This window comes from Vigna radiata, chromosome 3 (assembly GCF_000741045.1).
Source record: "Vigna radiata var. radiata cultivar VC1973A chromosome 3, Vradiata_ver6, whole genome shotgun sequence".
Lineage (NCBI taxonomy): Eukaryota > Viridiplantae > Streptophyta > Magnoliopsida > Fabales > Fabaceae > Vigna > Vigna radiata.
The window spans coordinates 9,853,668-9,880,217 of record NC_028353.1 but is presented as its reverse complement, the minus strand read 5'-3'; the positions used below and the strand labels follow the sequence as shown (position 1 = coordinate 9,880,217).

At 34.8% G+C, this 26,550-nt stretch overlaps 3 protein-coding genes across 14 annotated transcripts; 2 read left to right on the top strand and 1 right to left on the bottom strand.

Annotated features, from left to right (window-relative positions):
* Positions 1–144: 144 nt before the first annotated feature.
* On the top strand, positions 145–6,918 carry LOC106757812 (ARF guanine-nucleotide exchange factor GNOM). 6 transcript variants are annotated; one of them, XM_022779405.1, is made up of 6 exons: positions 145–361; positions 739–866; positions 989–1,047; positions 1,312–1,342; positions 1,463–2,199; positions 2,810–6,918. In XM_022779405.1, the coding sequence occupies exons 5-6, from the start codon at positions 1,474–1,476 to the stop codon at positions 6,479–6,481; spliced, it is 4,398 nt and encodes a 1,465-aa protein (XP_022635126.1). In that variant the 5' UTR covers positions 145–361; positions 739–866; positions 989–1,047; positions 1,312–1,342; positions 1,463–1,473; the 3' UTR covers positions 6,482–6,918. The 6 variants fall into 6 exon arrangements, with proteins under 6 accessions (XP_022635126.1, XP_022635127.1, XP_014496105.1 ...); XM_022779406.1 differs by lacking the exon at positions 1,312–1,342; XM_014640619.2 differs by lacking the exon at positions 1,312–1,342 and having other exon boundaries at positions 1,396–2,199.
* Positions 6,919–11,728: 4,810 nt separating this feature from the next.
* Positions 11,729–17,962, top strand: LOC106757622 (ARF guanine-nucleotide exchange factor GNOM). 2 transcript variants are annotated; one of them, XM_014640337.2, is made up of 3 exons: positions 11,729–11,904; positions 12,881–13,652; positions 13,869–17,962. In XM_014640337.2, the coding sequence occupies exons 2-3, from the start codon at positions 12,912–12,914 to the stop codon at positions 17,547–17,549; spliced, it is 4,422 nt and encodes a 1,473-aa protein (XP_014495823.1). In that variant the 5' UTR covers positions 11,729–11,904; positions 12,881–12,911; the 3' UTR covers positions 17,550–17,962. The 2 variants fall into 2 exon arrangements, with proteins under 2 accessions (XP_014495823.1, XP_022635124.1); XM_022779403.1 differs by having other exon boundaries at positions 12,856–13,652.
* An 843-nt stretch (positions 17,963–18,805) lies between these two features.
* LOC106756810 lies at positions 18,806–25,994 on the bottom strand. Of its 6 annotated transcripts, XR_002667393.1 has the most exons (8): positions 25,655–25,994; positions 25,348–25,479; positions 21,971–22,066; positions 20,990–21,821; positions 20,272–20,811; positions 19,647–20,091; positions 19,388–19,460; positions 18,809–19,233 (listed from the first exon to the last, which is right to left on the bottom strand). XR_002667393.1 is itself a non-coding variant. In XM_022779402.1 (6 exons), coding segments are annotated over exons 3-6 (1,482 nt in total). In that variant the 5' UTR covers positions 21,973–22,066; positions 25,348–25,479; positions 25,655–25,994; the 3' UTR covers positions 18,806–19,983. The 6 variants fall into 6 exon arrangements, 1 of the variants encoding a protein (XP_022635123.1); XR_002667394.1 differs by having other exon boundaries at positions 18,808–19,233; positions 19,388–20,091; positions 20,990–21,824; XR_002667392.1 differs by having other exon boundaries at positions 18,808–19,233; positions 19,388–20,091.
* Between the last annotated feature and the right edge of the window lie 556 nt (positions 25,995–26,550).

Sequence of the window (26,550 nt, the reverse complement as noted above, 5' to 3'; positions counted from 1 at the left end):
ACGTTTTTCGCATTAGATTAAAATAAAACAATAAGGTTTATGAATCTCATTATTTATTTAATAATCTCCCTCTGATGACGTATGAAGCATGCAATGAAACATGGTAGTCAGAAAGGAATGTCAAAATAGAAAGATTGTTGCAGTAATTTGTGGTTAGTAAAAGAATACACACAAAATTCAAACAGAGTTTTTATTCTTTTAGAAGAAAGATATAGCTAAGGCTCCGACGACGACAACAACAGCAACGAGGGGGTCTCCTAGAAAGGAAGTGTGACACAAAACACAATCCTTGATTTCCAATTATACGCTATAAACAATGGAACCCCATTAGCTTTTATTCATGCCCTTTACACGCTACCCTGTAAGTTTTGATTTTTCTTATTTTTCTTCCATTTTAATTCTCAGCATTTCTTTGGGGTGCCATTGTATGAATTTAAACTTTAAGGTAGATTTAAGGGAATTCCGTTTAATTCAAAATAGGCTGTGTCATTGATTTGATCATTGTTACCATGCCAATCAAATTGTCCATGGAACGACTTCAATGAGAAGGGTCAGATTTCGTGGTAGATCTAATGTTTTGTCAACTTCGGGTTATGGGTTTAAAGTTGGATTGCGGTTCCATCTGGATTGATCTCCATCCTCAACTACTTCACTTTTTTCTTGCAATTATCTTTCTTTATTTGAATGTGTATCTTTTGCGCCACTAATATGATATTTCTATGCACTGTGCTTTTTCAGAGAGAGAAACCAGCTCACGAATGAAATATTCGATTTTGAGTGAGGGGAACCAAATATACGTTCATCAATGTCTAGTCTACCTGATTCAACGAGGAGTGTGGCTGTGCAACTTATTTACTTATTTATTTGTAAGCATGAAAAACACAGTAACCAAATTGCTGGATTTTTTTTTGGTGATGGAGAAGGTTATTGTTGATTATAATTTTTCAATTGAGATATGATGTTAATCTGCTACTGATCTGTGTTGCAGGCCAAACATTTTGTGCTGCTGAAAGGCTTGAAAACGTTGTTTAGTTTGCTTTGAATTCAGTGAGTCATTTTCTTTGAGATAAGTTCTTTATTGTATATGTATAACTTTGAAAATATTTTAAACGTCCCCATTACTCTGAAGTAAGGTCTCTTCCTAAATCTTTTTGCATGTGTGTTTATTGTTTGTATGGTATAATATTTTCACCTGCATTGCTCTTCCTTTCTTCCTTGACAAATCTCTGTAGAGTTTTACTGGGTACTTGTGTTGTGTTTCATATGTATTTAATTTGCATCTGTTTTGAATTTGGTTTATTTGTGTTATAGAATATCGATGCTTGATTGGAGTCAGTAACACGTGGGAGTCCTTCTCACTCTATTGATTGTCTCTTTCTACATTGTCTTTGTTAGGGCCTTTGTTCTTCTCATTCTCGGCATTCTTTTGGTAGATGAGAACCTGATGCTTTTGTAAAAATAGGACACTAAAAGATGCAAATGCAAACTGGTTTTAATGCGGTAGAGGATCAATATGAGCTATGTGAGGCTGGATATCCAAACAAAACTGCTATAGCGTGCATGATAAATGCAGAGATTAGTGCTGTGTTGGCAGTTATGCGAAGAAATGTTAGATGGGGAATTCATTACATTTCAGATGATGATCAATCAGAGCACTACCTTGTTCAGTCATTAAAGACGTTGAGGAGGCAAATTTTCTCATGGAAGAATCAATGGCGTGCCATCAACCCTGCCTTGTATCTCCAGCCTTTTCTGGATGTGATACGATCAGATGAAACTAGTGCGCCTATTACTGGTGTTGCTTTGTCATCTGTTTACAAAATCTTAACTCTAGATGTGATTGATAAGCACACTGTCAACGTTGGGGATACCATGCACTTGGTGGTTGATTCCGTCACTAGTTGCAGATTTGAAGTGACTGATCCTGGATCAGAAGAAGTGGTATTAATGAAGATTTTGCAAGTTCTTCTAGCTTGTGTTAAAGGTAAAGCATCTGTAATGCTGAGTAACCAACACGTTTGCACCATAGTGAACACTTGTTTCCGAATAGTTCATCAAGCAGGAACCAAAGGTGAGCTGTTCCAACGAATAGCACGGTACACAATGCATGAACTGGTTAGGTCTATATTTTCTCACCTTCAGAACATTGACAACACAAAGTGTGGATTCATAAATGGGAGCGCTACCTTAAAGCAAGTGGTATAAGATTTGTGTTTCCTTTGACCTTTTTGGTTGCATTTCACACTTCTTGATGTGATTATTTTGCCAGTTATAAAAAAAAAATTGAAAGGAAAATTCTATTCTGGGCAGGATAAAATTTCGTATTTTCTCAAAAAAAATGTGCTTTGCTATTGTAAGTTTTTCCCAGTCTACAAATAAGAAATTGCTAAAAAAGAAAATATCCTTAACTTATTCTTATGTTACTGCATATTATTTATGTAAAAATTTTAATTTCCATTAATAGGGACTAAAGAAGGCCAAGTAAATGACTACGAAGTCTTTTAGGTAGATTGTCTAAACTTCTAGGGAAAGAAGGAAAAATGCTTGCAATAACGCATGTTAATAAAATAAAATCTGGTGGGGGAAGGGTGGGGTTCAAGGAAGAAGCAAAGTATCTTTGCTTGATGCATATATTTTATTTCTAGTTAGGGGTAGATAGTTGTCTAGTATATTGTTAAACTTTCAAATGCCAATATTATATAGTCAAATCTATATATTCTCAATTGAATTGTCCTGCTGCTGAATTTTTAGACTTAGGACATGCATAAACTTGAAATTAAGTAATGATATACATATAGTGTTTTTGCAGACCAATGGACTAAATAATGACCATGCTTTGGCAAGCAGAAAATTGGAAAATGATAGGCTTAATTCTGCACGTGATGCTCAACCATTATCTACAATCACTGCTTCCGGCGCTGCACCTGTTGTGGCAGCAAATGCAGTGGATGAAAACACAGCTATTGCTAGCAGTGGCAATGAAACTGATCCACACGAATCACTGCTCATGACTCATGGGGTTCCTTGTATAGTGGAAATATTTCACTTCTTGTGTTCTTTGCTGAATGTCACTGAGCATATGGGAGTGAATCCTAGATCAAACACAATGTCGTTTGATGAAGATGTGCCTCTTTTTTCGTTAACTTTGATTAATTCGGCCATAGAGTTGGGAGGGCCATCCTTTTGCCATCACCCAAGACTGCTGTGTTTAATCCAGGATGAATTATTCTTCAATCTTATGCAATTTGGCTTATCAATGAGCCCTCTTGTACTTTCAATGGTGTGTAGCATTGTTCTCAATTTGTATCAACATCTTCGTCAAGAACTCAAGTTACAGCTAGAAGCATTTTTTTCTTGCGTAATTTTGAGGCTTGCACAAAGCAAACATGGTGCCTCATATCAGCAACAAGAGGTTGTGATGGAAGCACTTGTTGATTTTTGCAGGCAAAAAACATTCATGGTGGAGATGTACGCCAACTTTGACTGTGACATAAGTTGCAGTGATATCTTTGAAGATATTATTGATTTGTTGTCCAAAAGTGCATTTCCTGTGAACAATCCATTATCTTCCATGCACATTCTTTCCTTAGATGGCCTTATTGCTGTAATGCAGGGAATTTCCGAAAGAATAGGTAGTGAATCTTTAGGTTCAGAACAATCTCCTGTGAATTTTGAGGAGTATACACCATTCTGGATGGAAAAGTGTGACAGTTTTGATGACCCAAATGATTGGGTTCCTTTTGTCTGCCAAAGAAAGTACATAAAGAGAAAATTAATGATAGGAGCTGATCACTTCAATCGGGATATTAAGAAAGGTCTTGAGTTTCTCCAAGGAGCACATCTTTTGCCTGACAAACCTGATTCCCAAAGTGTTGCCTACTTTTTAAGATACACAGCTGGGTTGGATAAGAATTCCATTGGTGATTTCCTTGGAGATCATGATGAATTCTACATTCAGGTTCTTCATGAATTTGCTAAGACATTTGATTTCCATGATATGACCTTAGACACAGCCCTACGTGTATTTTTGGAGACTTTTAGGCTTCCTGGAGAATCACAGAAGATACACAGGGTGCTTGAAGCTTTCTCTGAGAGATATTATGAACAATCACCAGATATCCTAGCTAACAAGGATGCTGCTCTCGTGTTATCATACTCAATTATATTGCTCAATACTGATCATCATAATGTGCAGGTCAAAAAGAAGATGACAGAAGAGGATTTTATCCGAAATAATAGGCATATAAATGGTGGCAATGATCTGCCTCGAGAATTTCTGTCAGAGATTTACCATTCAATTTGTAAGAGTGAAATTCGTACCACTCTTGAACCAGGCTCTGGATTTCCTGAAATGACCCCAAGTCGGTGGATTTCTCTGATGCACGAGGCAAATAAAACTTCTCCATACATTGTCTCGGACTCCCGAGCATACTTAGATTACGATATGTTTGTGTTGTTGTCAGGCCCAACAATTGTTGCCATTTCTGTGGCTTTTGATAATGCTGAAAATAAAGAGGTATATCAAAGATGTATGGATGGATTCTTAGTTGCTGCTAAGATATCAGCCCACTATCGTCTTGAAAATGTACTCGATGATCTGGTTGTGTGCATCTGTAAGTTCATTACCATTTTGGATCCATTATCAGTTGAGGATTCTGTCCTGGCCTTGGGAGATGACACAAAAGTAAGAATTGCAACTGAGACAGTTTTCACAATTGCAAATAGGTATGGTGATTACATCCGCACAGGGTGGAGGAGTATTCTTGATTGTATTTTAATATTTTACAAGTTAGGCCTCCTTCCTCCTCGCTTGGCCAGTGATGCAGCTGACGAGTCACAGGTAACTACAGAAATTGGACATGGAAAATCTAACTCATATTCTATAGTGTCATCTAATCTTCAATATATTGCTCCCAAGAGATCCTCAGGATTAATTAGTAGGTTTAGTCAACTCTTATCACTTGGTTCTGAAGAGATACAATCAATACCGACAAAAGAACAGATGGTTGCTCATCAGCAAGCTACACAAGCAATTCAGAAGTGTCACATTGATAGCATATTCACCGAGAGTAAATTTCTGCAAGCTGAATCTCTATTGAATCTTGAAAGAGCACTCATCAATGCTGGAGCTCAACATCGGAAAGGAAACAGAATACTTGAGGATGAAGAGTCTTCAGTTTTCTGCCTGGAGTTATTGGTGGCAATTATTCTGAATAACAGGGACAGAGTTGTACTTCTTTGGAAGGGTGTTTATGAACACATATCCAATATTATTCAGTCAACTGTGATTCCTTGTGCTCTGGTAGAAAAAGCTATTTTTGGACTTCTTAGAATTTGCCACCGCTTACTTCCCTACAAAGAGAACATTACTGATGAACTTTTGAGGTCCCTGCAACTTGTTTTGAAGCTTGACGCACTAGTTGCAGATGCATACTATGAGCAGATTACACGGGAAGTCGGTTGCCTTGTGAAGGCAAATGCTTCTCATATTAGATCTCAGTCTGGATGGCGGACTATTACAGCTCTGCTCTCGATCACTTCTAGACACCTGGAGTCATCTGAGGCTGGATTTGATGCGCTGCTGTTCATTATGTCTGATGGTGCTCACTTGCTCCCTGCTAATTACATTCTCTGTGTAGATGCTGCGAGACAGTTTGCCGAGTCTCGTGTGGGACAGGTAGATCGATCTATAATTGCACTAGATCTTATGGCAAGTTCTGTCAATTCCTTAGAAAAATGGTCGAATAATGCTAAGAAAACTGTGAAACAACAGGAAGTGGAAAAGATGTTGCAGGATATTGGGGAGATGTGGTTTAGGCTAGTGCAGGGACTGGGGAAAGTATCTTTGGACCAGAGAGAGGAGGTTAGAAACCATGCATTGTTATGTTTACAGAAGTGCTTGAAAGGAACTGTTGGGACTCACCTCCCACGTGATTTGTGGTTGACATGTTTTGATCAAGTGATCTTCACTGTGCTCGAAGACCTGCTTGAAATTGCGCAGTCGCATTCTCAAAAGGTCTACCCAAACATAGAAGGAACACTTGTTATTGCCTTGAAGCTTGTGTTTGAAGTTTTCCTCCAGTTACTCCTAGAACTATCACAATCGGCGTCCTTCTGCAAACTATGGGAGGGTGTTCTAAGCTGTATGGAAAAATGTATGAAGATGAAAATCAAAGGAAGAAGAAGTGAGAATCTTCAAGACCTTGTGCCTGAGCTTCTGAAGTACACTTTGCTTGTTATGAAATCTGGAGACATACTAGTGCAGATTAATAATGGTTCGGGAGAAAATAGTTTGTGGGAACTGACATGGCTACATATGAAGAATATTGCTCCCTCATTGCAATCTGAGGTGTTTCCTGAGCAAGATCCGGAGCAGCTACAGCACAGACAGGTTAAAGCAGTCGAAAGTTTGGGATCTGATGCAAATATTTCTGATCCTTCAAATGAAAAAGAGAGCAACGATGGAGTTGAGATCAGTTAATTCTAGCTGACAGTGTCTAAGCAACCTGAATTGGTTTTTCTGTGTCCCTATGAACACCCACCACAATCTTAGTCTAACCTTGATCAATTTTCATTTTTGTATCTTGAGGTTGTGCGGGTGTTATAGCTAATCATGCAGTAGATGACATTATTAATGTGGTTGGAGCAGGTTGGTCATGCTAAGCATGAAGTGGAGTTGCCTGTTATTTGGTATTCTCTCTTTCTCATAATTGCCACAGGGACTTTTGGTTGGAGATATGTTATACTACATGGATACACTGAAATTATAAAGAATCAGTACTTCTTTCTAGGTTGTATAGAACTCAAAATTATCTCTTTTTGTATTGACTGCGACATGTATTTACCCTGTATGTTACTGATGTAAACAACATTGTTTAGATGATCATAAATATACACACACATGTTAAGATTATTAAATGTACTTGGGAACAAGTGTTGTTACATAGACTTTGGTTCTGTTTCTGCAGAGGGTCAAATCGTTTTTGATTTAAGCAAAATTTAATTTGCTGTTGATCAATGTATTCCCTTTTTCGTGCCACACTCCATTTCAACCACTGATATCACTTTGAAAATTGTGTTGTTTTTGTAGAACCAAGAAACACAGGTTTTTGCCCCATTTAATAATTGTTTGTGGAGATTGAATTTCATCAATTTAATTGATGGGGGTAAAGTTTGCATTAAATAAGTTAAGTACATTAGTTTCATGTGAATAGTCCCTTATCAATTAATATAATTTTTATATAAATATTCTTTTAGAAATATAAGTGAACCTAAAAATATAAGATTGCAAATTTTCTAATGTTCACTTAAAATTTGGTATATTAATATATTATCATTAAAATAATATTTTACGTTCGTGTTTTTTTATTAAATTATGTGCACTGACAGAATAATGTATATTGTAACAATTCTAAAAATAGAGCTTATTTATTAATGGAGTTCCTATAATTTAAAGTATTAGGCAAACTTGTCCAAAGAAACCTAGGACATAAATAAACAAATGTATAAAATGTAGTTACAGTCCATATCATCAAAGTTTTGCAAAAGAAGATAATTTGTTTTCATAACTTAAGACCAAAACATAAAGATAAAACTACATTATACAAAATGTTAGACAAGCATTAGAGACTTCCACTGGAACTATTCATTCTAGGATCTATCCTTGTCCTCACCTACATTTTTTTTTCACACCAATATAACAATTATTACAAAAAGAGAAAGCAACCAAACACACCACCAAAACAAAAAAGGTAAGCTATTTTTAACTTGTAACATACACACATTTTGAATTTACAAAATAAAGAGTCCTTATTACTTCCAACATAAAACCATACATCTCTTTTCTAAAACAAACAAACCATATACATGCTGTACTATTTTATACTCAATATACATATTTATGCATTGACTAAAACATAAAAAATCTTACACTTGTCATAAAAGTGAATCATAATAAAGGTCGTGACTCTACCTGACCTAACCAAACTAATCAAATTTCTTTGGACAAGGTAAGTTACTTATGACATTGACAAACGATGAGTCTCACCTTTAATCTCTTATTTTCTTCAACTCTTATCATCTAGTTACCACACTCTATTTGAGTTTGTAAGTTTAATAGAGTATATGATGACTTTTGTCTAATGCATATAATACTAAACTAACAAGGATTTATACTTCTTCCTTGGAAGCCAAAACCCCAAACAATTATACAATTAAAATCTTTTCTCATTCCATTCCATGGATCACTTTATTCCCTTAAAAGCATCACATTTCCATAGAATAATACTTTCTCAACATATTCTCCATAATATCAAACCACAAATAGGTACCTAGCATTGAACCACATCAAAGTAATAATGCATTTCAAAGTTGACAAACCAAGAGAAGCAAAAATTATAGAGCAATCGTGAACGATTAATTAGTATAACTACACACCTCAAATCAAAGATCTTAATGATCAAAGCAAAAAATCATATGTCTAAGACATATTTTCAAAATTTCAGCTTAATTTGACAATTAATGAAGCGAGAATCTCATTTTTTCGAGATGACTCATACTAGAAAAATAGGGTGGTGCCTTATATTGGATAAGTGGCGCCTTATATTGGAAAAGTGGCGCCTGAAGCTACAACTCCATGGAACCTACTGTTTTAAAAGTGCCCACCAGTCCAAAAGTGGTGCCCAATGTCCCAAGTAAGTGGCCAGTGACCAGTGGTGGCCACAGTATAAGTGTTGCTTCGTGATGTTACAACACCACTCGACAATATACTAGAACTCTAAACTTTCTCTTTGAGCTTTTAATTAATTAATGTGACACTTCTTGAGTTCATCAGTATTTAATAAAACTCATAGTACTTTAAAATTCAAATTCTTAACTCAAAGGGTGTCAAATTAATTCAATTCAAAGATCTCACAAAAAATTCTTTATCAGAGACAAAAATCAAGACTTTTCATGCTTCTTACAACTCACAGTTGCAATAAAACATGTTGAAATCATTTATCTTAGCCAATATCACCAGTCTCACCATTTTTACTCTCATTCCAATCCTAATATCAAATTAGACATACCAAAAGAGATTCTACATTCAACAATGACTATCATATAAAATCCCACGAAATAAACCGTTAAATAAAAAACTTTCATCTCATTTTCAATAATAACAACCATAAAACATTTCAATTTGGTCATTCAATCACAATTTTAACTAGGAAAATTAATAATCACAAACATGTTTTATTTATACATAGAAAAATTACAAACATAATCAAACTATATTATTATGATCACCATTCATATTAAAAACTCTATTATCATATGCAAACTGAACAAACCTATGTACAAGAAGAAAATAGATTGAAGCAACAAAATTGTAGAAAATCAACTTACCTAAATAAAGAAATTGATTAATTGAATTTGAAAACTTGCTGAGAAAATCATTCCTACGTTTTCAAATATTCGTAAATTTGTTATAGAAATATTAAAATGACTGTAAATTTATGTTATAGAAATATTAAAATGACTAAATTCGTAATTTAACATAAATACAAAATAAAATTTTCACAATAATCACAAAATATGAATTGAAAGTATTGAATATTTCAGTTAATATATTAAATTACTGTATTCATCGTTTTAAATTTATATTTCATTTTAACAAATACTTCCAAACATTGGTTTATAGTAATATTTTTTTACCTAACATAATATTATTAATTTAAAAAAAATATTTCTTTCTAGCAAAATTGTATTAATTTAACTGTTCATATATTTATGATTTGATTTATTTCATTAGTTTAGTTCTGCAATATTATTTAATTATACTTAAATTCATAATAAATCATATTACTTTACAATGTTATTATTTTATCATTTTACTAATACGATTTTTATTTATTGTGGAAATATTTTCTTGAATATTAATTTAGTAATATTATTGAATAATTTAATAGTTACAATTAGAAAAAAAAAAAACAATACAAATTTATATAGCATTTTATATAAATGTATTTCTTTATTGATAAAAAATAAGTATCATTGTTATACCTCTAAATTAATTAATATTATTATTGTAAAGTCAACCACTTTATCATTATAAGACAATAGAATACATGTATGATTCTCTCAAAGTGAAACTGTGGAATTATATACATACTTTATGAATTTAAGTAATTCGAAAATATTTAACAATTTAGCATCACTATAAAATCATTTTCATTTTATTATTTTATAATTATTAATAATAATGTAAATTAACCACTAACACAAAAAATAATTTTAACCATATTATTTTAGGTTTTCAAGATTAGTTGAAGATTTAAAGTCATCAACGAAGACGTAGTCTGTTATCTCAAACAAACCTTAAAAACTGTGGGTTTATTTTATCTCTTTAAAATTTTTTGTTAATATTTTGTCTTTTACTGAAACCATGAAGAATGAATATATAATATAAAATACATAAATTTTTTTATAAAATTTTAGTAGTACGGATATCTAAAATAAAAGTAAAAAAATATAGAAAAATGGTTAAGAAATACGAAATAGATAAAAGAAAATATATTTTAAACTATGAATTTTTGAAAATTCTAAAATATTATAAAAAAACCTTTAAACAATAGTATTGTTACTCATTTCTAAAAACTTTTATATTTTCATCTAAAAGATTAAAGTTTTAGTCAGTAACAAGATAAAGTAAAATAAATTTAATAACTTCTTTTACAAATTTGACGTCACATAACACACTTTAGTGAGAGTTTTACACAAAAAAATGAAAGAAAAATACAAAAGCATTCATGCTGATTTTTGAAATTTAAAAAGAAAATTAACATCAAAGACTCTTTCTCAAAATATCAATTTGCCATTTAATATCTGTTAGCTCTATGACTAAAATTAAATTACAAATTAACATATTTTGTGATCCAACCTAAAGTTAATTTGGACAAAAAGATTTAAAAAATAGGTTAAATATGTTTTTCGTCTCCCAATTATTGGCCATTTTTGTGTTTAGTCCCTCTTTCAAACTATAGTACAATTTAGTCCTTCAACTTTAGAAAACTCTGGTTTTAGTTCTTTTTACCAAATTTTTTAAACTTTATTTACATTATAGTATTTGAATTTTTTACAAACGTGTCAAACAATGTAAACAATTCAAATACTATAATGTAAATAAAGTTTAAAAAATTTGGTAAAAAAGACTAAAACTTATAGTTTTATAAAGTTGAAGGACTAAATTGTACTATAATTTGAAAGAGAAACTAAACACAAAAACGATCAATAGTTAGGGGACGAAAAACATATTTAATCCTTAAAAAATTATGACTACTTATTTTTAAGTTCGACATAGAGGCACTCATATGATATAAATAAAATTTGTCCGACAGCTTTTACTTTTTTTTTTTTTCTGACGTTAATTATTCATTTTTCATACATAAAAGTAATATTGATAAATATTTTTTTGAAAGAAAAATGTGTCAATTTTCTACGTACATTTCGAGTGTCAACATTTTGTGGGAGATAATTACTATGATTTTCCATAAATTTAAACTAAAATCAGATATATTTTCTTACAGTATAACATTTATAAATAGCATTTACCAATTTCAAGTAAAATTGATAAAAATTAATCATGAGAAAGTTAATGGATTTTAAAATGATTATAAAATAATATTCAGTATTCAATAATATAACAGCAAACTAATTAAATAAATAAAATTTCCTTAGTTTTGGAGAGTCATTTCCTTTTCCTTTCTTTTCTTTTTCAAATTAGTTTACAGAGAGACGCAGTAAAGAATAGAAGACCGAAGATTCCGATGAGGATCAGTAGCAGTACGGACTTCCGTCAACTTTTCCGCTGAATCGCCAAATAAAGCAACAACTCGCAACTTTTCGATTCGCAGAGAGTAACGAGTGAGTGAGATTTTATGCTTTCTCTGGATGTTGCAATTTTGCCATTTTTTCAAATGCGCGGAATTTCATCTCAAATTGCTTGAATGAAAATGCTGGATCGCATCAGATCTTCTTCTTTTGTACGTGCATTTTGAGTTGTTGAACTCTTGCACATGAGCATACTTGGGAATTAGGATTTGTGTGTGTATACTACTTTTTTTTACTTACATTACATAGGGTAGGGTTACCTTGTGTGTTAGACATTTACATGCCGTGGTGCTGAATTGAATCTGAAGCGTTCTCAGTTTGTGTTTCTTGTGTTTGTATTTCGTGCTTCTTTTAAGTTAGGGCATTACTCTGTGCTGCCTGTAAGAATAATGTTCTATGACGCTACAGAAATAGCTTACTAGTTCTCCTAATTCTCTATAGAAAAAGTAGAAAGCGTGGAGAAGCATTTATTTCTTTGTTTAGGAAGTGGGAAGATTGCAAGGACAAAATAATTTGGTAAATGAATCTGGACTTTTTAGTCTTGATTATTTTTTTTGTGGAAATCTGGACTTGTTTTTGTTGTCTCATTGTATTTCAGAAGACTCAGGCCTTGTTTGGATAAAATTCTCCATTAACATTTATAAAAGAAAATAAAAAAAAAAAATTACACGAGTCTTTTCTTGTGAGCTAAAATTAACTTATGCATAATTCAAATCAACTTCTGTTGAAGTTAATATAATATAATATTGTTTTGACATATTACTCGTGCATAAGCCAAGTTTAGCTTCCGGAAGAAACTTCTTCATTTTTTCTTTCATGAGTGTTTATGTAAAGGTTTATGTAAGCAGGCCCTTATTCAGTAATTACTTGACGATTCTTCGTGGTTACCATACTACTCAAAGTGCTATCACACGAATCCTTTTAGTTATTTGGTTTGTGGACGCCCTGATTGGTTTTATTTATTGGGTTTTTGGTACTTATTAGAAAACCCTCCTTGAAAATCTATCAGATCCCTGCCGTGCCCTACAAAGAATTTAAAAATGGGACGTCTGAAGCTGCAAGCCGGTATCAATGCAATAGAGGAGGAGGAACCTGAGGAATGTGATGCTGCCTACCCTAACAAAACAACTTTGGCATGCATGATCAATTCAGAAATTGGTGCTGTTTTGGCCGTGATGAGGAGAAATGTCAGATGGGGAGGCCGTTACATGTCAGGTGATGATCAGCTGGAACACTCTCTCATTCAGTCTTTTAAGACAGTGAGAAGACAAATCTTTTCATGGCATCACCATCAGTGGCAAGCTATCAACCCAGCCTTGTATCTACAGCCATTTTTAGATGTAATTAGGTCTGATGAAACTGGTGCCCCAATTACTGGTGTTGCTTTGTCATCTGTTTACAAGATCTTGACTCTTGATGTGATTGATCAAAATACTGTCAATGTTGAGGATGCCATGCATTTGGTGGTTGATGCTGTCACTAGCTGCAGATTTGAGGTCACTGATCCTTCTTCAGAAGAAGTTGTTTTAATGAAGATACTACAAGTTCTCCTAGCTTGTATGAAAAGTAAAGCATCTATAATGCTGAGTAACCAACATGTTTGCACCATAGTGAATACTTGTTTTCGGATTGTTCATCAAGCAGGAAGTAAAGGTGAGTTGTTGCAGCAGATAGCACGATATACAATGCATGAACTTGTAAGGTGTATTTTCTCTCACCTTCAAGATGTTGGCAATACTGATCATGCGCTGGTTAATGGGAGCACTAACTTGAAACAGGAGGTATGAGAATCCTTCTACCTACTTTCAAAGGCTATATTTTTTTCCAATGATTATTGTTTTAGCTTCTGGGGAAAAAAACGATTCAAGGGAATTGGGTGGGGGAGAGGGTCATGCTTTTCTTAGTGTTTATTTTCCTACAGTTAACAGTTTGGCGATCAAGAATTTAGTATTCATAACATCTATTTGAATTTTTGTATTTGGCTATTATTCTTGCAGACTGGAGGCCTAGACAATGACTATGCATTTGGAAGTAGACAATTGGAGAACGGAAGTATTAGTTCTGAATATGATAATCAATCATCATCTACAAACTCTGCTCCCAATGTTTCAAGTGTTGTGAAAGCAACTGTGATGGATGAAAACACAGCAATAACTATTAGTTGCAAGGATGGTGTACCATATGACATGCATCTGATGACTGAACCGTATGGTGTTCCTTGCATGGTGGAAATATTTCACTTTTTGTGTTCTTTGCTGAATGTTGTTGAACATACGGGTATGGGTCCTAGATCAAACACACTAGCATTTGATGAAGATGTGCCTCTCTTTGCCTTAACTCTTATTAATTCAGCAATAGAACTTGGAGGACCTTCTATTTGTCGTCACCCAAGGTTGCTGAGCTTAATTCAGGATGAATTGTTCCATAATCTGATGCAATTTGGTTTGTCAATGAGCCCCCTTATACTTTCAATGGTTTGTAGCATTGTTCTCAATCTGTATCATCATCTTCGTACAGAGCTCAAATTACAGCTTGAAGCTTTTTTTTCTTGTGTCATTTTAAGACTTGCACAAAGCAGATATGGAGCTTCATACCAGCAGCAAGAGGTAGCCATGGAGGCCCTTGTTGACTTTTGCAGGCAAAAGACATTTATGGTAGATATGTATGCTAACTTTGACTGTGACATAACTTGCAGTAATGTCTTTGAAGACCTTGCTAATTTGTTGTCTAAAAGTGCATTTCCTGTGAATTGTCCATTGTCTGCCATGCATATTCTTGCTTTGGATGGTCTTATTGCTGTTATACAGGGAATGGCTGAAAGGATAGCCAATGGATCTGTAAGCTCTGAATATTCTCCAGTGAATCTTGAAGAGTATACTCCATTCTGGATGGTTAAATGTGAGAATTATAACGATCCAAATCATTGGGTTCCTTTTGTCCGCCGAAGAAAGTACATAAAGAGAAGATTGATGATTGGTGCTGACCACTTTAATCGTGATCCTAAGAAAGGTCTGGAGTTTCTCCAAGGAACACATCTTTTGCCTGACAAACTTGATCCTCAAAGTGTTGCCTGCTTTTTCAGATACACTGCTGGGTTGGATAAGAATCTTGTTGGTGATTTCCTTGGAAATCATGATGAATTCTGTGTTCAGGTGCTTCATGAATTTGCTGGGACGTTTGATTTCCAAGACATGAATTTAGACACTGCTCTGCGTCTATTCTTGGAGACATTCAGATTGCCGGGAGAATCACAAAAAATACATAGGGTGCTTGAAGCTTTCTCCGAGAGATATTATGAACAATCACCACATATCCTAGCTAACAAGGATGCTGCTCTTGTTTTGTCATACTCAATGATAATGCTTAATACAGATCAACACAATGTTCAAGTTAAAAAGAAGATGACAGAAGAGGACTTTATTCGGAATAATAGGCTTATAAATGGTGGCAACGATCTGCCTCGAGAAATGCTGTCAGAGATTTACCATTCAATTTGTAAGAATGAGATTCGCACAACCCCTGAACAAGGTGTTGGTTTTCCTGAAATGACACCAAGTCGATGGATTGACCTAATGCACAAGTCCAAAAAAACTGCTCCATTTATTGTATCTGATTCTAAGGCCTACCTTGATCATGATATGTTTGCCATAATGTCAGGCCCAACAATTGCTGCCATCTCTGTGGTATTTGATCATGCTGAACAGGAGGAGGTATACCAAACATGTATGGATGGATTTTTGGCTATTGCTAAAATTTCAGCTTGCCATCATCTTGAAGATGTTCTTGATGATTTGGTAGTGTCTCTTTGTAAGTTCACTACACTTTTAAACCCGTCATCAGTTGAGGAACCAGTCCTAGCCTTTGGAGATGACATGAAAGCTAGAATGGCAACTGTGACAGTTTTCACTATAGCAAACAGATACGGTGACTACATCCGCACAGGTTGGAGAAATATTCTTGATTGCATCTTAAGACTGCACAAGCTTGGTCTTCTTCCTGCACGTGTTGCCAGTGATGCAGCTGATGAATCAGAGCTTTCTGCTGAAACTGTTCATGGTAAACCTATTATGAATTCTTTATCCTCAGCTCATATGCAATCTATTGGCACTCCAAGGAGATCCTCTGGATTGATGGGTAGGTTTAGTCAACTCTTATCCCTTGATACTGAGGAACCAAGATCGCAACCTACTGAACAACAACTTGCTGCTCATCAACGCACCCTACAAACCATACAGAAATGTCATATTGACAGCATATTCACTGAGAGTAAGTTTCTGCAAGCTGAATCTTTATTGCAGCTAGCAAGAGCACTCGTTTGGGCTGCAGGGAGACCTCAAAAAGGGAGCAGCACACCTGAGGATGAAGATACAGCAGTTTTCTGCCTGGAGTTGCTGATTGCAATTACTTTGAATAACAGGGATAGAATTGGGATTCTTTGGCATGGTGTGTATGAACACATATCCAACATTGTTCAGTCAACTCTAATGCCCTGTGCCCTGGTAGAGAAGGCTGTTTTTGGACTATTGCGAATTTGCCAGCGGTTGCTTCCCTACAAGGAGAACATTGCTGATGAACTTCTGAGGTCATTGCAACTTGTCTTGAAGCTTGATGCCCGGGTTGCCGATGCATACTGTGAGCAGATTACTCAAGAAGTCAGTCGCCTTGTAAAGGCAAATGCTTCTCACATAAGATCTCAGCTAGGATGGCGTACAATTACATCACTACTTTCCATCACAGCTAGACACATAGAAGCATCTGAAGCTGGGTTTGATGCACTATTGTTCATAATGTCTGATGGTGCCCACTTGCTTCCAGCTAATTATGTTCTCTGTGTAGATACTGCCAGGCAGTTTGCTGAGTCTCGTGTTGGACAAGCAGAGCGTTCTGTGCGGGCACTAGATCTCATGGCAGGGTCTGTCAATTGCTTGGCACGGTGGATCAGTGAGGCTAAGGAATCAATGGAGGAGGAACAGGTGTCTAAGTTATCTCAGGATATTGGAGAGATGTGGTTGAGACTAGTACAAGGTCTTAGAAAGGTGTGTTTAGACCAGAGAGAGGAGGTTAGAAATCATGCTTTATTATCTCTGCAGAAGTGCTTGACTGGGGCTGATGACATTTATCTACCATATAGCATGTGGTTACAATGTTTTGATCTTGTGATCTTCACTGTACTTGATGACCTGCTTGAGATTGCACAGGGACATTCTCAAAAGGATTATCGCAATATGGAAGGCACCCTTATCTTAGCAATGAAGCTCTTGTTCAAAGTTTTTCTTCAATTACTCCCAGAATTATCACAATTAACAACCTTCTGTAAGCTATGGTTGGGTGTACTGAGCAGAATGGAAAAATATATGAAGGTGAAGGTTAGGGGGAAAAGAAGTGAGAAGCTTCAAGAGGCGGTACCCGAGCTGCTTAAAAACTCCTTGCTTGTTATGAAGATGAGGGGTATACTAGCTCAGAGGAGTGCCTTGGGCGGTGATAGTCTGTGGGAACTAACATGGCTACACGTGAATAACATTTCACCATCACTGCAGCTTGAGGTATTCCCTGAGCAGGATTCTGAGCATTTGCCGCACAAACAGGGTGAAACAATAGGGGGTTTGGTCACTGATGATAAGGGTTCTGTTCCTTCAAGTGAAACAGCAAGCCGGGAAGATGCTGGCGTTGTTGGTTAATTAGAGTTGCTATGTTGCTGCTACCAGAATCGGTCTTGCTGTTTATAATTATACACACGTTCCCTGACCTCAAGATACTGATTGTGCTGAATTTGTGGATCACATACGCATCCTAATTTTGTTTTGCAACTGATAGATGCAGAAGTATTACACGAGGGGAAGTATAGTTCTCAGGCAAGGACGTGCATGTTGATCTAGTGAAATCTGTCACCTCTGTCAGTTGCCATTTGCCCTTTCTCGTTCCCCATGGAAGCTTCTTGTTCCAGTAATTTAGATGAAATATATTGTAGCTTGAGATAGATTTCTACCCTTCAGCGGGGTACTGTATGGCTTCCCTTTCTACCCATGGAGCTGCGACGGGGATAGTAAAGCCTAATTTCGTTACTTTTATGCAAAACCTCCATTCGCTCTTACTGCAGCATGCATATAATGGGTATGACAACAGATAGTTCTGATTTTGCAGGCTGATTGTCTGATAAACCTTGAATCTTTTATGCGTGGAATCAGATATATTAATGTTTTGCGCCTTTGTATTTAGTATTTACATCTTGGTATTCACCTTTCCTGAGCCAAAATATCGGTCCTTGACTTTAGGCTTGCACACAGACTAGCATCTTTCCTTCCTAGTTCCCATGTAATTGGATGTTAAACAATGGACCAAAGACAGTGTTATTCCTAACAGAGTTACAGATATATAATATATATGCTTGAGTGATTTCAGAATTTAACTGTTCGAAATAATTTGGAATGGTGCTAATTGACCACTCCATTTTCAACTTACGGAATGCTTGTTAATTGACCACTCCATTTTCATTTTTACATTTTTACATTTTTACGCAAAGTTCAAATGTTACATGTACCGTGTGAAAAAAACGAATTTCCGACTTGTAGCAACTACTGTAAGCATTCGGTTAAGATTCCCATGTCGGGAAGTTTTTCATGGTGCTGCTTACGGGTTCTTCCTCTTAAAACACTAAGCATCCCAAACATTCATTGTTACTTTCTAGAAGTGTGAATGATTCTTGGCAAATCAAATATTGAAAGTTCTGACTGTGAAAAGTCGTCGAGTTTAATTCATTTAAGGTTGAATTATTTACAGTGTAATATTTGTACTTAATTCATTTAACTTAGTTATGACTTAATTAGTAAGATGGAATTTTCGATATAAGTTGGATAAGTGGTAGATACAAAATAGTAACAAAATTAGAATATTCAAGTAAATCAATAAATAAACTATCACTCTTTGGGCATGCCTACCTGTTCTGATTACACAAACTATTAATGAATAAGCTTGCAAAATATAACTTTAACTTATATATGGCAACCTTATTTAAAGCTTAGACTTTTTCTCAGTTAAACAAATACCAAATCCAACCTTTAATAAACCAAACTCAAATAATTCACTAATGACAAGAAAACTAGATCCTCCAACTACAAAACACGCGACGTCCTACAATAGTTCATAGTAGTTTTTTTTATCTAAAAAATTACTTCTTTTTTTCACAACTGTGATCACAAAGGATCGATCCATGATGTAGTACACACACTACAAAAAATATTGTAATTTCTAGCTGTCAAATTTACAGTTTTCCGAAGTTAAAGAAAATGTTTGTTTCGACGTGCATCACAAAGTTGATATTTTGGCAGTTTCTAACGGTCATCCGTGCGACAGTTGTAGAAAAAACTGCAAAACAAAACAAGTATTTGAATATCCAGCGTAGGATGTTAAAGAATTAGCCTGCACAGTCGAATGGAGAAGGAAATACAACAAGACCTTATTCAGGTTACGTCACCAAATCTATGGATGTTATAAAAGAAGAGAATAAACAACACCTTACCAAATCTTCTCCCTCTTAAAACCGTTCTTCAAACAAAGAAAACGACATTCACCGGTGCTTACTTATCCTGAACCTGTCCCATGAAATCCAAGATATAGTTAGAGAAAAAAGAGCATCTGTTACTGAGAACCATTCCACCATTACACAACATTATTCAAACATTTGCATGGTCTGCAGCTCGGTTCTCTGCTTATAAAGGCTCACCAAAGTAAAATTGAAACTTGAGCAACATCAAAATACATAGAGGAATCATCTTTACCACTGCTGGTGAGGTGGTGGCAGTTTCTAGTGTGAAAGACATTCACATCATATGAAGAGGCATAATGAGGGAAGGTCTTCCTGTACATGTGCTTGCATGATTGAAAACGGAAGCCAGAATATGAAAAAGCAAAGAGAAAACAATACATATCTAGATATTTGAGGCCATACAAACAAGTAGAAAATTTCCCTGAGAGATTTATTATTTAAAGTTGAGACTATATGAATATTTTGACAACTATATATGTACAAGGGTGGAAATGTTAGAGTAACACCTATAAGACTCACTATACTATAGTAATCTACTCACTATGCCGAGCAAATAAAATAGCTGATTCCTAAATAGTAATGGTTTCTTGAGGTCTGCACTTCCTAATCCTGATATGCATACTACCATTGTTTATGCTTCCACCCGCCAATGATTGGCAGCAATGCCTGCGCAATACCTGGTAAGTAAAGCCAAATCAAATGATTAATTTAACAGCAACTTTAAAACTCCAAATATATATGGAATTCAATTCTATTCACTTCAAGCGTATGACTATCATGAAAAGCTAAGAAGTTATAAATGCAAAGATGTTTTTGTTTCAATTGTGTGTGTTGAGCGAACAGAGTTAGAGAGGTACACTTTTCCAATATTCTGGGTCCAGCTTCAAGGCAGAAACTGTAATGCTTTCCACTTCCACGTTAGTAATGCCTTCTCTCGTGCACTTCCCTTCACTGCCTTCATGTCTCTTGTAGATAGTGACACTTCCACTTTTTCCCACTTCTGTAACCTCATCCAGGAAAAACACAGCTGGCTTCTGACACGGGTCAGAGCTCATTGGTCTCGTATTGAATGTGAAGGGGCCGTCTTTCCAACTTCGCCAAGTCCTAAATGTCTGCAATGGCATCTGCAAGTCTGATGCTATCAACAAAAATGGATATATTTGTATGGTGTAACCCCATGAGATGGATATTGACCATCTATGCTTATGATCATAGCAAAAACTTTGCTGCACTGTCCGGGCAGGGTCAACGTGGTATGCACTGACGAGCTTTTCCATTGAGTGAAATTGAGTCTGGTTTGGAAACAAGGAGTTCAATTGGTCAAGGTGATGGAGAGATACAAGTGGTACCAAAGGGTGTGCAGCTAGAAGACCATATGGATCCCCTCTTATGTCAAGCTGAAAGAAAAAAAGGACCATAAGTTTATTATGCATGAACTAGTCCAAAGATTTGCATTTAAGCTGAAGTAACAACATTTGAAACATGAACATGATTCTTTCTTCATACAAATATGTGTATCAATGTATAGCTTGTACCAAAAAGTACACAAGTGTAACAAGTGGAAAAAGAATATACCTGGTGGAATCCACCTTCTCTGGTAAGAGGCACCCCAATTTCATTCACACAGGCCCAAACCCTTTGATCAGAACCATAAAAGTAGTAGTATCTGCTTAGACAACCATCCATTATTTTGGCTAGTTGAGCAGCTAATGCATAACTGATTGCAAATCCACCACCACCAAATGCCATGTCATAAGAATGCATCAAATCTTGCTCAACACTCTCAGAACTCCCACCAATATAATACATCTGGTTGTGATCATATTTTCTCAACACAGTAACTAAGTTCTCAGTAAAGAACACAGTATCATCATCTCCCATTACAAACCACCGAACATTTGGCAAACCAAGTTTAAAGCTCTCATGAACTATCCGGGAAATCCGAACTGCAGACGCTGAATGCACATACTGGAACCGTTTCCAGCCCTTTGAGATTTGATATGGTACAAGCATGTCATCACGCAGAATCTTAGGCTTCTTGTCAAGCCAAACAAAACCTCTTGTGGTGTTTGGATTCCACCATAGTTTGCTGTAGTTGCTGCGGTCATGCCAAGTGTTAGATGACCCACCGATGCCAAACAGAATATGAGAGATGTTTGTCGGTCCGCTGTCAATGACAGAAGTATTCTGTACAGTATGTATATGCTCCGGTAAGGGGAACCATCGGTCTGGTTTAGCAAATGCTGAGTGGAGAGCGAGTGATATGGAGGCAACAAGGCACACAAGTATACCAAACCTTATTAAGAGTATAACAATATCACCAAGTCTTTCAGGGATAAAAGATACTCTGGATGCTTTAAGAGAATACTCGTGACAAAGTTCCAAGCGAGTGTGACACATCTTCTCCCTGCTACATTTGAAATAACTCATTAGCAAGAATTTAAACATGAATCATAACAAATCATAGAACTTGCAATTGATCAAAGTCAATGTATGAAACAATTCCATAACATTGCTACTGAGGATACTTCAAGTCATGAAAGGGTGTATGCTTACATTTTATCTATGAAATCCTCATTTCCTCAGAAAAATAATAATAATCCAACAAGTAGATGCGCCAAGTTTCATACTGAGCAAGGAGAGTCCTTAAACCTGACGAATTTGTTTAAACCAATAATTATTTTTATGTGCTAAAAGATGTAAAGATCAAAACCATTTATCCAGAGTAAGCAAAACTATGGTCTTTGTATGTTAAGAATATTGATGGTGAAATACTTGTCATATCCCTGCATGTTGATGATCTCTTACTTTTAAGGAGTAGTAGTAAGCAGATTGAAAATTTCAAGAAAGAAATAAGAGAAGTTTTCGAAATGACCAACCTTCGAAGAACGATATTCTTTATTGGTATCCAGGTATATCAAAATCAGAATGAAATATTTCTTTATAAAGAAAAAATGAAAATAAGTTCTCAAGAAGTTTAACATGGAAGAGAGCAAACTAGCTGCAACTCCAATGAATCAGAAGGGGAATTTTTACAAGGAAGATGGAGCTGAAAATGTACACGAAAAGCTATGCAGGAGTCTTATAAGCTGCCTAATGTATTCAATTGCAACAAGACCTGGCATCTTGCATGTAGTAAACTTGTTATCAAAATACACGAGCTGTGCTAGTAAAATTCATTTCCGGGCAGCAAAGAGAGTTCTTATATATGTTAAGGGTAAATTGATTTTGATATATGATGAAAATTTTAGTCTTCTTGGCTACTCTGATTGTGATTGAGCTGGATGTGTTGATGATATGAAAAGTACTTCAAACTATCATTTTAGCTTTGGTTCTGGAATTTTTTCATGGCATTCAAAGAAGCAATAATTCTTATCTCAATCTACAGCAGAAGTAGGATATGTGGCTGCAACTGCTGCTGTTAATCAAGGTCTTTGGATTGCAAAGCTCGTGGTAGATTTGCATATGGAACAACAGGATAGCACAAAGATATTTGTGGACAATCAGACTTCAATTTCAATTGCTAGTAACCCAGCTTTCATGCCAAAGCCAAACATTTCAAGATAAAGTTTTATTTTCATAGGGAGTCACAAAGAGAAGGAGAAGTGAAATTAATCTACTGCAAAACAGAAGAACAGAAAGCAGATATCATAACAAAGGTGCTTCCTAAGTTAGATTGGAATTCTTGAGGCAGAGGCTTGGAGTATGCAGTTTCAAAGTCCAGAAGGAGTGTTGATTGGATGACTCATGAAACTGAATTTTAATCTGTTGCTTTTGTTGGTCTTTTTAGGACCCGTGATATTCTTTGTTAATAAATTATATGCTTCATATACAGATTTAGACATTAAGTAAGGGTTATATTCTTTTATTCACTTTGTATAAATTCTGTTGTTGGGCAATCACTACATGGTACTCGGACACTGCTATTATTTTGCAAGATAATACTCACAGCAAGTACAAAACAAAGGAAAAAAAGTGGTCTATAAAACTGACCTTGAGAAGACGTTTGATAAAGTGGCTTTGCTTCATTTTGATGACTTACAAGTTTTGGCTTCCGTAGTTTTAATATCAACTAACTTTGAGACTTCCTCTTCTTTGTGCATTATTTAGAATGACAACAAATTAGAGAATTTTAAAACTTCTAGGGGTCTTAAACAAGGGAACCCCCTTTCTCCTTATCTTTTAGTTCTTTGATGGAAAAGCTTTCTCTGACCACAATGATTCTTTAGAAAAGAAGCTTTGGATCCTTATCCAAATTTATCATTTGGGGTGATGTTTTTCTTTTCTCAAAAGCAACTACCAAACAAACTAAGCTCACTGCTGCTACTTCTGATATTTTTAGCAAAGAATCCAGTTTGAAGATCAGTATTACTGGGTCTAGAGCTACATAAACTATGTATATCCATTGAAGAACAAAAAATAGATAGCAGACTATATCATCCATAGAGACTACTATATTATTGAAAAGGAAGGTTACTAATTCTCAGTTCATTTTATTATTGAAAAATTGCAATATAGACTTGATTCATGGAAAAATGAATTCTCCAACAGAACTGGATGTCCAGCTAGTTTTGTTTTAAATTGTCATTCCTACTTATTATATGCAGGCAGCATGGATCCCCAATGAGTACATGCCCAAACTGAAATATCTATTTGGGACAAAGTTGCTTCTCTAAAAGCTATTGGGAACTTGGGAATCCCCAAGAAAGATTGTCCAATACTGCACTACAAGTAAAACTGGTGTGGGACATGCAGCAGAACAAAAGTAAATTGCGGATGGATATTTTGACTGAACAATATATTTAAGGATCTAAGCTGAAGGTACTTATGTTTGGTGATCAATTATTAAAACTCTGGACAAGTTCTAGGATGAATATTCTCTTACAATTGGTGCTGGTAGTGTATCTTTTTGGTTTCATAAATGTTATAGAGATAAAGTGAATTTTAACTGGGACTCAACTTCACATTCTCCTATATTTCTATTTGTCCCCAAATTTCAGAATTAACTTTTAATCTTAAATATTGAACAATTCATGAATGGAAATAGATATTTATGAATGGTATAGTTTCATAATCCAATAAACTTCTTTAAGATAGGCTTTTAACAATATTTTATTCAATCTAACAAGTAGTTCATAAAAGGGCATCTGATGAGTTTTTATATCATGAGAAAAACCTATCTCTAGCCGAAACATCTTAAGCTTGCTACTCAGATTCTGTTCACACTCTTCCTACAGCACATGAGTACCTTTTTCTATTTTTCTCCATAGATGATGTTAATGAGAGATTGGAATGTTGATCTCAAGTCTATGTTAAGAGAGGGGAAAACCAGAAACGTAGAACATATTACAGTGATAACTATATTCTACATACTACAACCTCACTCTGCCCAAAAACCCTCAAGTTCACTGAAAATTTAATATTAATTACTTTGCTATCTTATTTTATTTTATTCATTTTTCTGTAAATAAACTAAACTGTATTGCACTGTAAAATAATTTCTGGAGAAAAGACAGAACAAGTAATATCATTTTCCATATATTTTTTGGGGTTAACAAACTGAAAAAGTTGTTAAACTGTATTCCTAAGATACAAGTACAAAAGTAAATTCATAAAAATAATTTTTTTTCCACAGTACTTTAATTTTATAGTAATGAAACTGGTAGTAACAGTACCCTTTTGCATAGTCATAATTCACATAAAATGCATTTCTTAAAATGATAAATTTAGATCATACCATCTTCCAATATGAAAAAAATGAAACATATTAAAGGATCAAATTGGAACACTTTTTTTACTCTTGGAAAGAAGCTTGAGTGATAATGTAATGAGGATATATTGTAGTTATCTTTAAAAATAGACATGAGAGAGGTATAAATGAAATTCCAACCATTACTGAAAACAGAACAGAAAAAAGTTCAAAAATTTCATACCTCAGTTTAAAGATCAAACTGGAATACTGTTTTCCCTTTTATTTGCTTATACAATTCTGCTATTGCCCTTTGCATCAAGTTATGATTTTCTATAACTGCAACCTGTTCTGTCTCTTATTCCTGAACAACTCCCTGCAATGAAACAAAATTATATAAAAAAAAAAAAATCCTAAAAATAAAAACATAAGGGTTAAAACTTCACATGAAAGGATGTTGATGTCGATGACCCCGATGATAATAATAGAAAGAAAAAACTGTAATGAAGATTCAGAAGAAAAACTAAAAGAATTGGAGATTTTGATCGTACTCCATGAGCAGAAGAAGGATAGATTCCCATCATTCAACAGAATTCTCCTTCTCCTTCTTCTTTTATGATTGTGTAGGTTTTTTTATGGTGCAGAATCCTCAGACCTTGTCTGAGATCATGATTTGCTGTTCACATTGCATATAAAGGAAAACATTGTACATTTACACAGAAGAAGAGTGAGAGGAATGACTCAATTTTGTGTTGGGACCTTGAGGGGTCGGTTATGGAACATCATGGTAATGTGTCATGTAATATGCTCTCTTGCATCATCATCATCATCATCATGCACTCACACTGATACACATTCATATAAATTTGCTTCTAAAAGGTTGTTCTTCTAAGTGTCTTTTCCTTCTATTATTATTTTTTCAAACAAATGCTTCTCTTTTTTTTTTTAAAGCTAAAAGTGGTATTGCCACCACTAACAATACATGGCATATATTCTTCATCAAATAGATAAAAAGCTTCTTTTGTGGTAATCAAAATGTCAATTTCAATAAAAAATAATTATTTTTGCGTCAAAGTTACATTGATGTCTAATCATAAGAAAACATAATACTTTTAATTAAATTTTAAATTGATAAGGAAATATATAAAGAAGAGTTAGGTTCATTTTGAAATGACGCGTGGCTTTCATCAAAACGTGACACTTTTCTGACAGTGTTGTGTGAGATCCGAGAAAAGGTTGAGTGAGTGTCAGACTTACAAAACTCAGTTGTTAGTTAATACTTCTCTCCACCTTCCATTGGATCACTTACACCTCCAAATGTATATAATTTTAATTGAACGTTACCATATACTAAAATCAAAATCGTTCTCATAGAAAGATTAAAAATATATTTAATCTTTATTTTTATGATATAGATATATAACAGAAAATATTATTTTAAATATAT

Coding starts and splice junctions, on each gene's coding strand:
- LOC106757812 (XM_022779406.1), top strand. CDS start 1,474: ATGCAAATGCAAACTGGTTTTAATGCGGTAGAGGATCAATATGAGCTA. Junction 2,200..2,809: donor GCGCTACCTTAAAGCAAGTG/GTATAAGATTTG, acceptor GTGTTTTTGCAG/ACCAATGGACTAAATAATGA.
- LOC106757622 (XM_014640337.2), top strand. CDS start 12,912: ATGGGACGTCTGAAGCTGCAAGCCGGTATCAATGCAATAGAGGAGGAG. Junction 13,653..13,868: donor GCACTAACTTGAAACAGGAG/GTATGAGAATCC, acceptor TTATTCTTGCAG/ACTGGAGGCCTAGACAATGA.
- LOC106756810 (XM_022779402.1), bottom strand. Junction 20,812..20,989: donor GAGAAGGTGGATTCCACCAG/GTATATTCTTTT, acceptor TTTTTCTTTCAG/CTTGACATAAGAGGGGATCC. Junction 20,092..20,271: donor ACCCAGAATATTGGAAAAGT/GTACCTCTCTAA, acceptor TTTACTTACCAG/GTATTGCGCAGGCATTGCTG.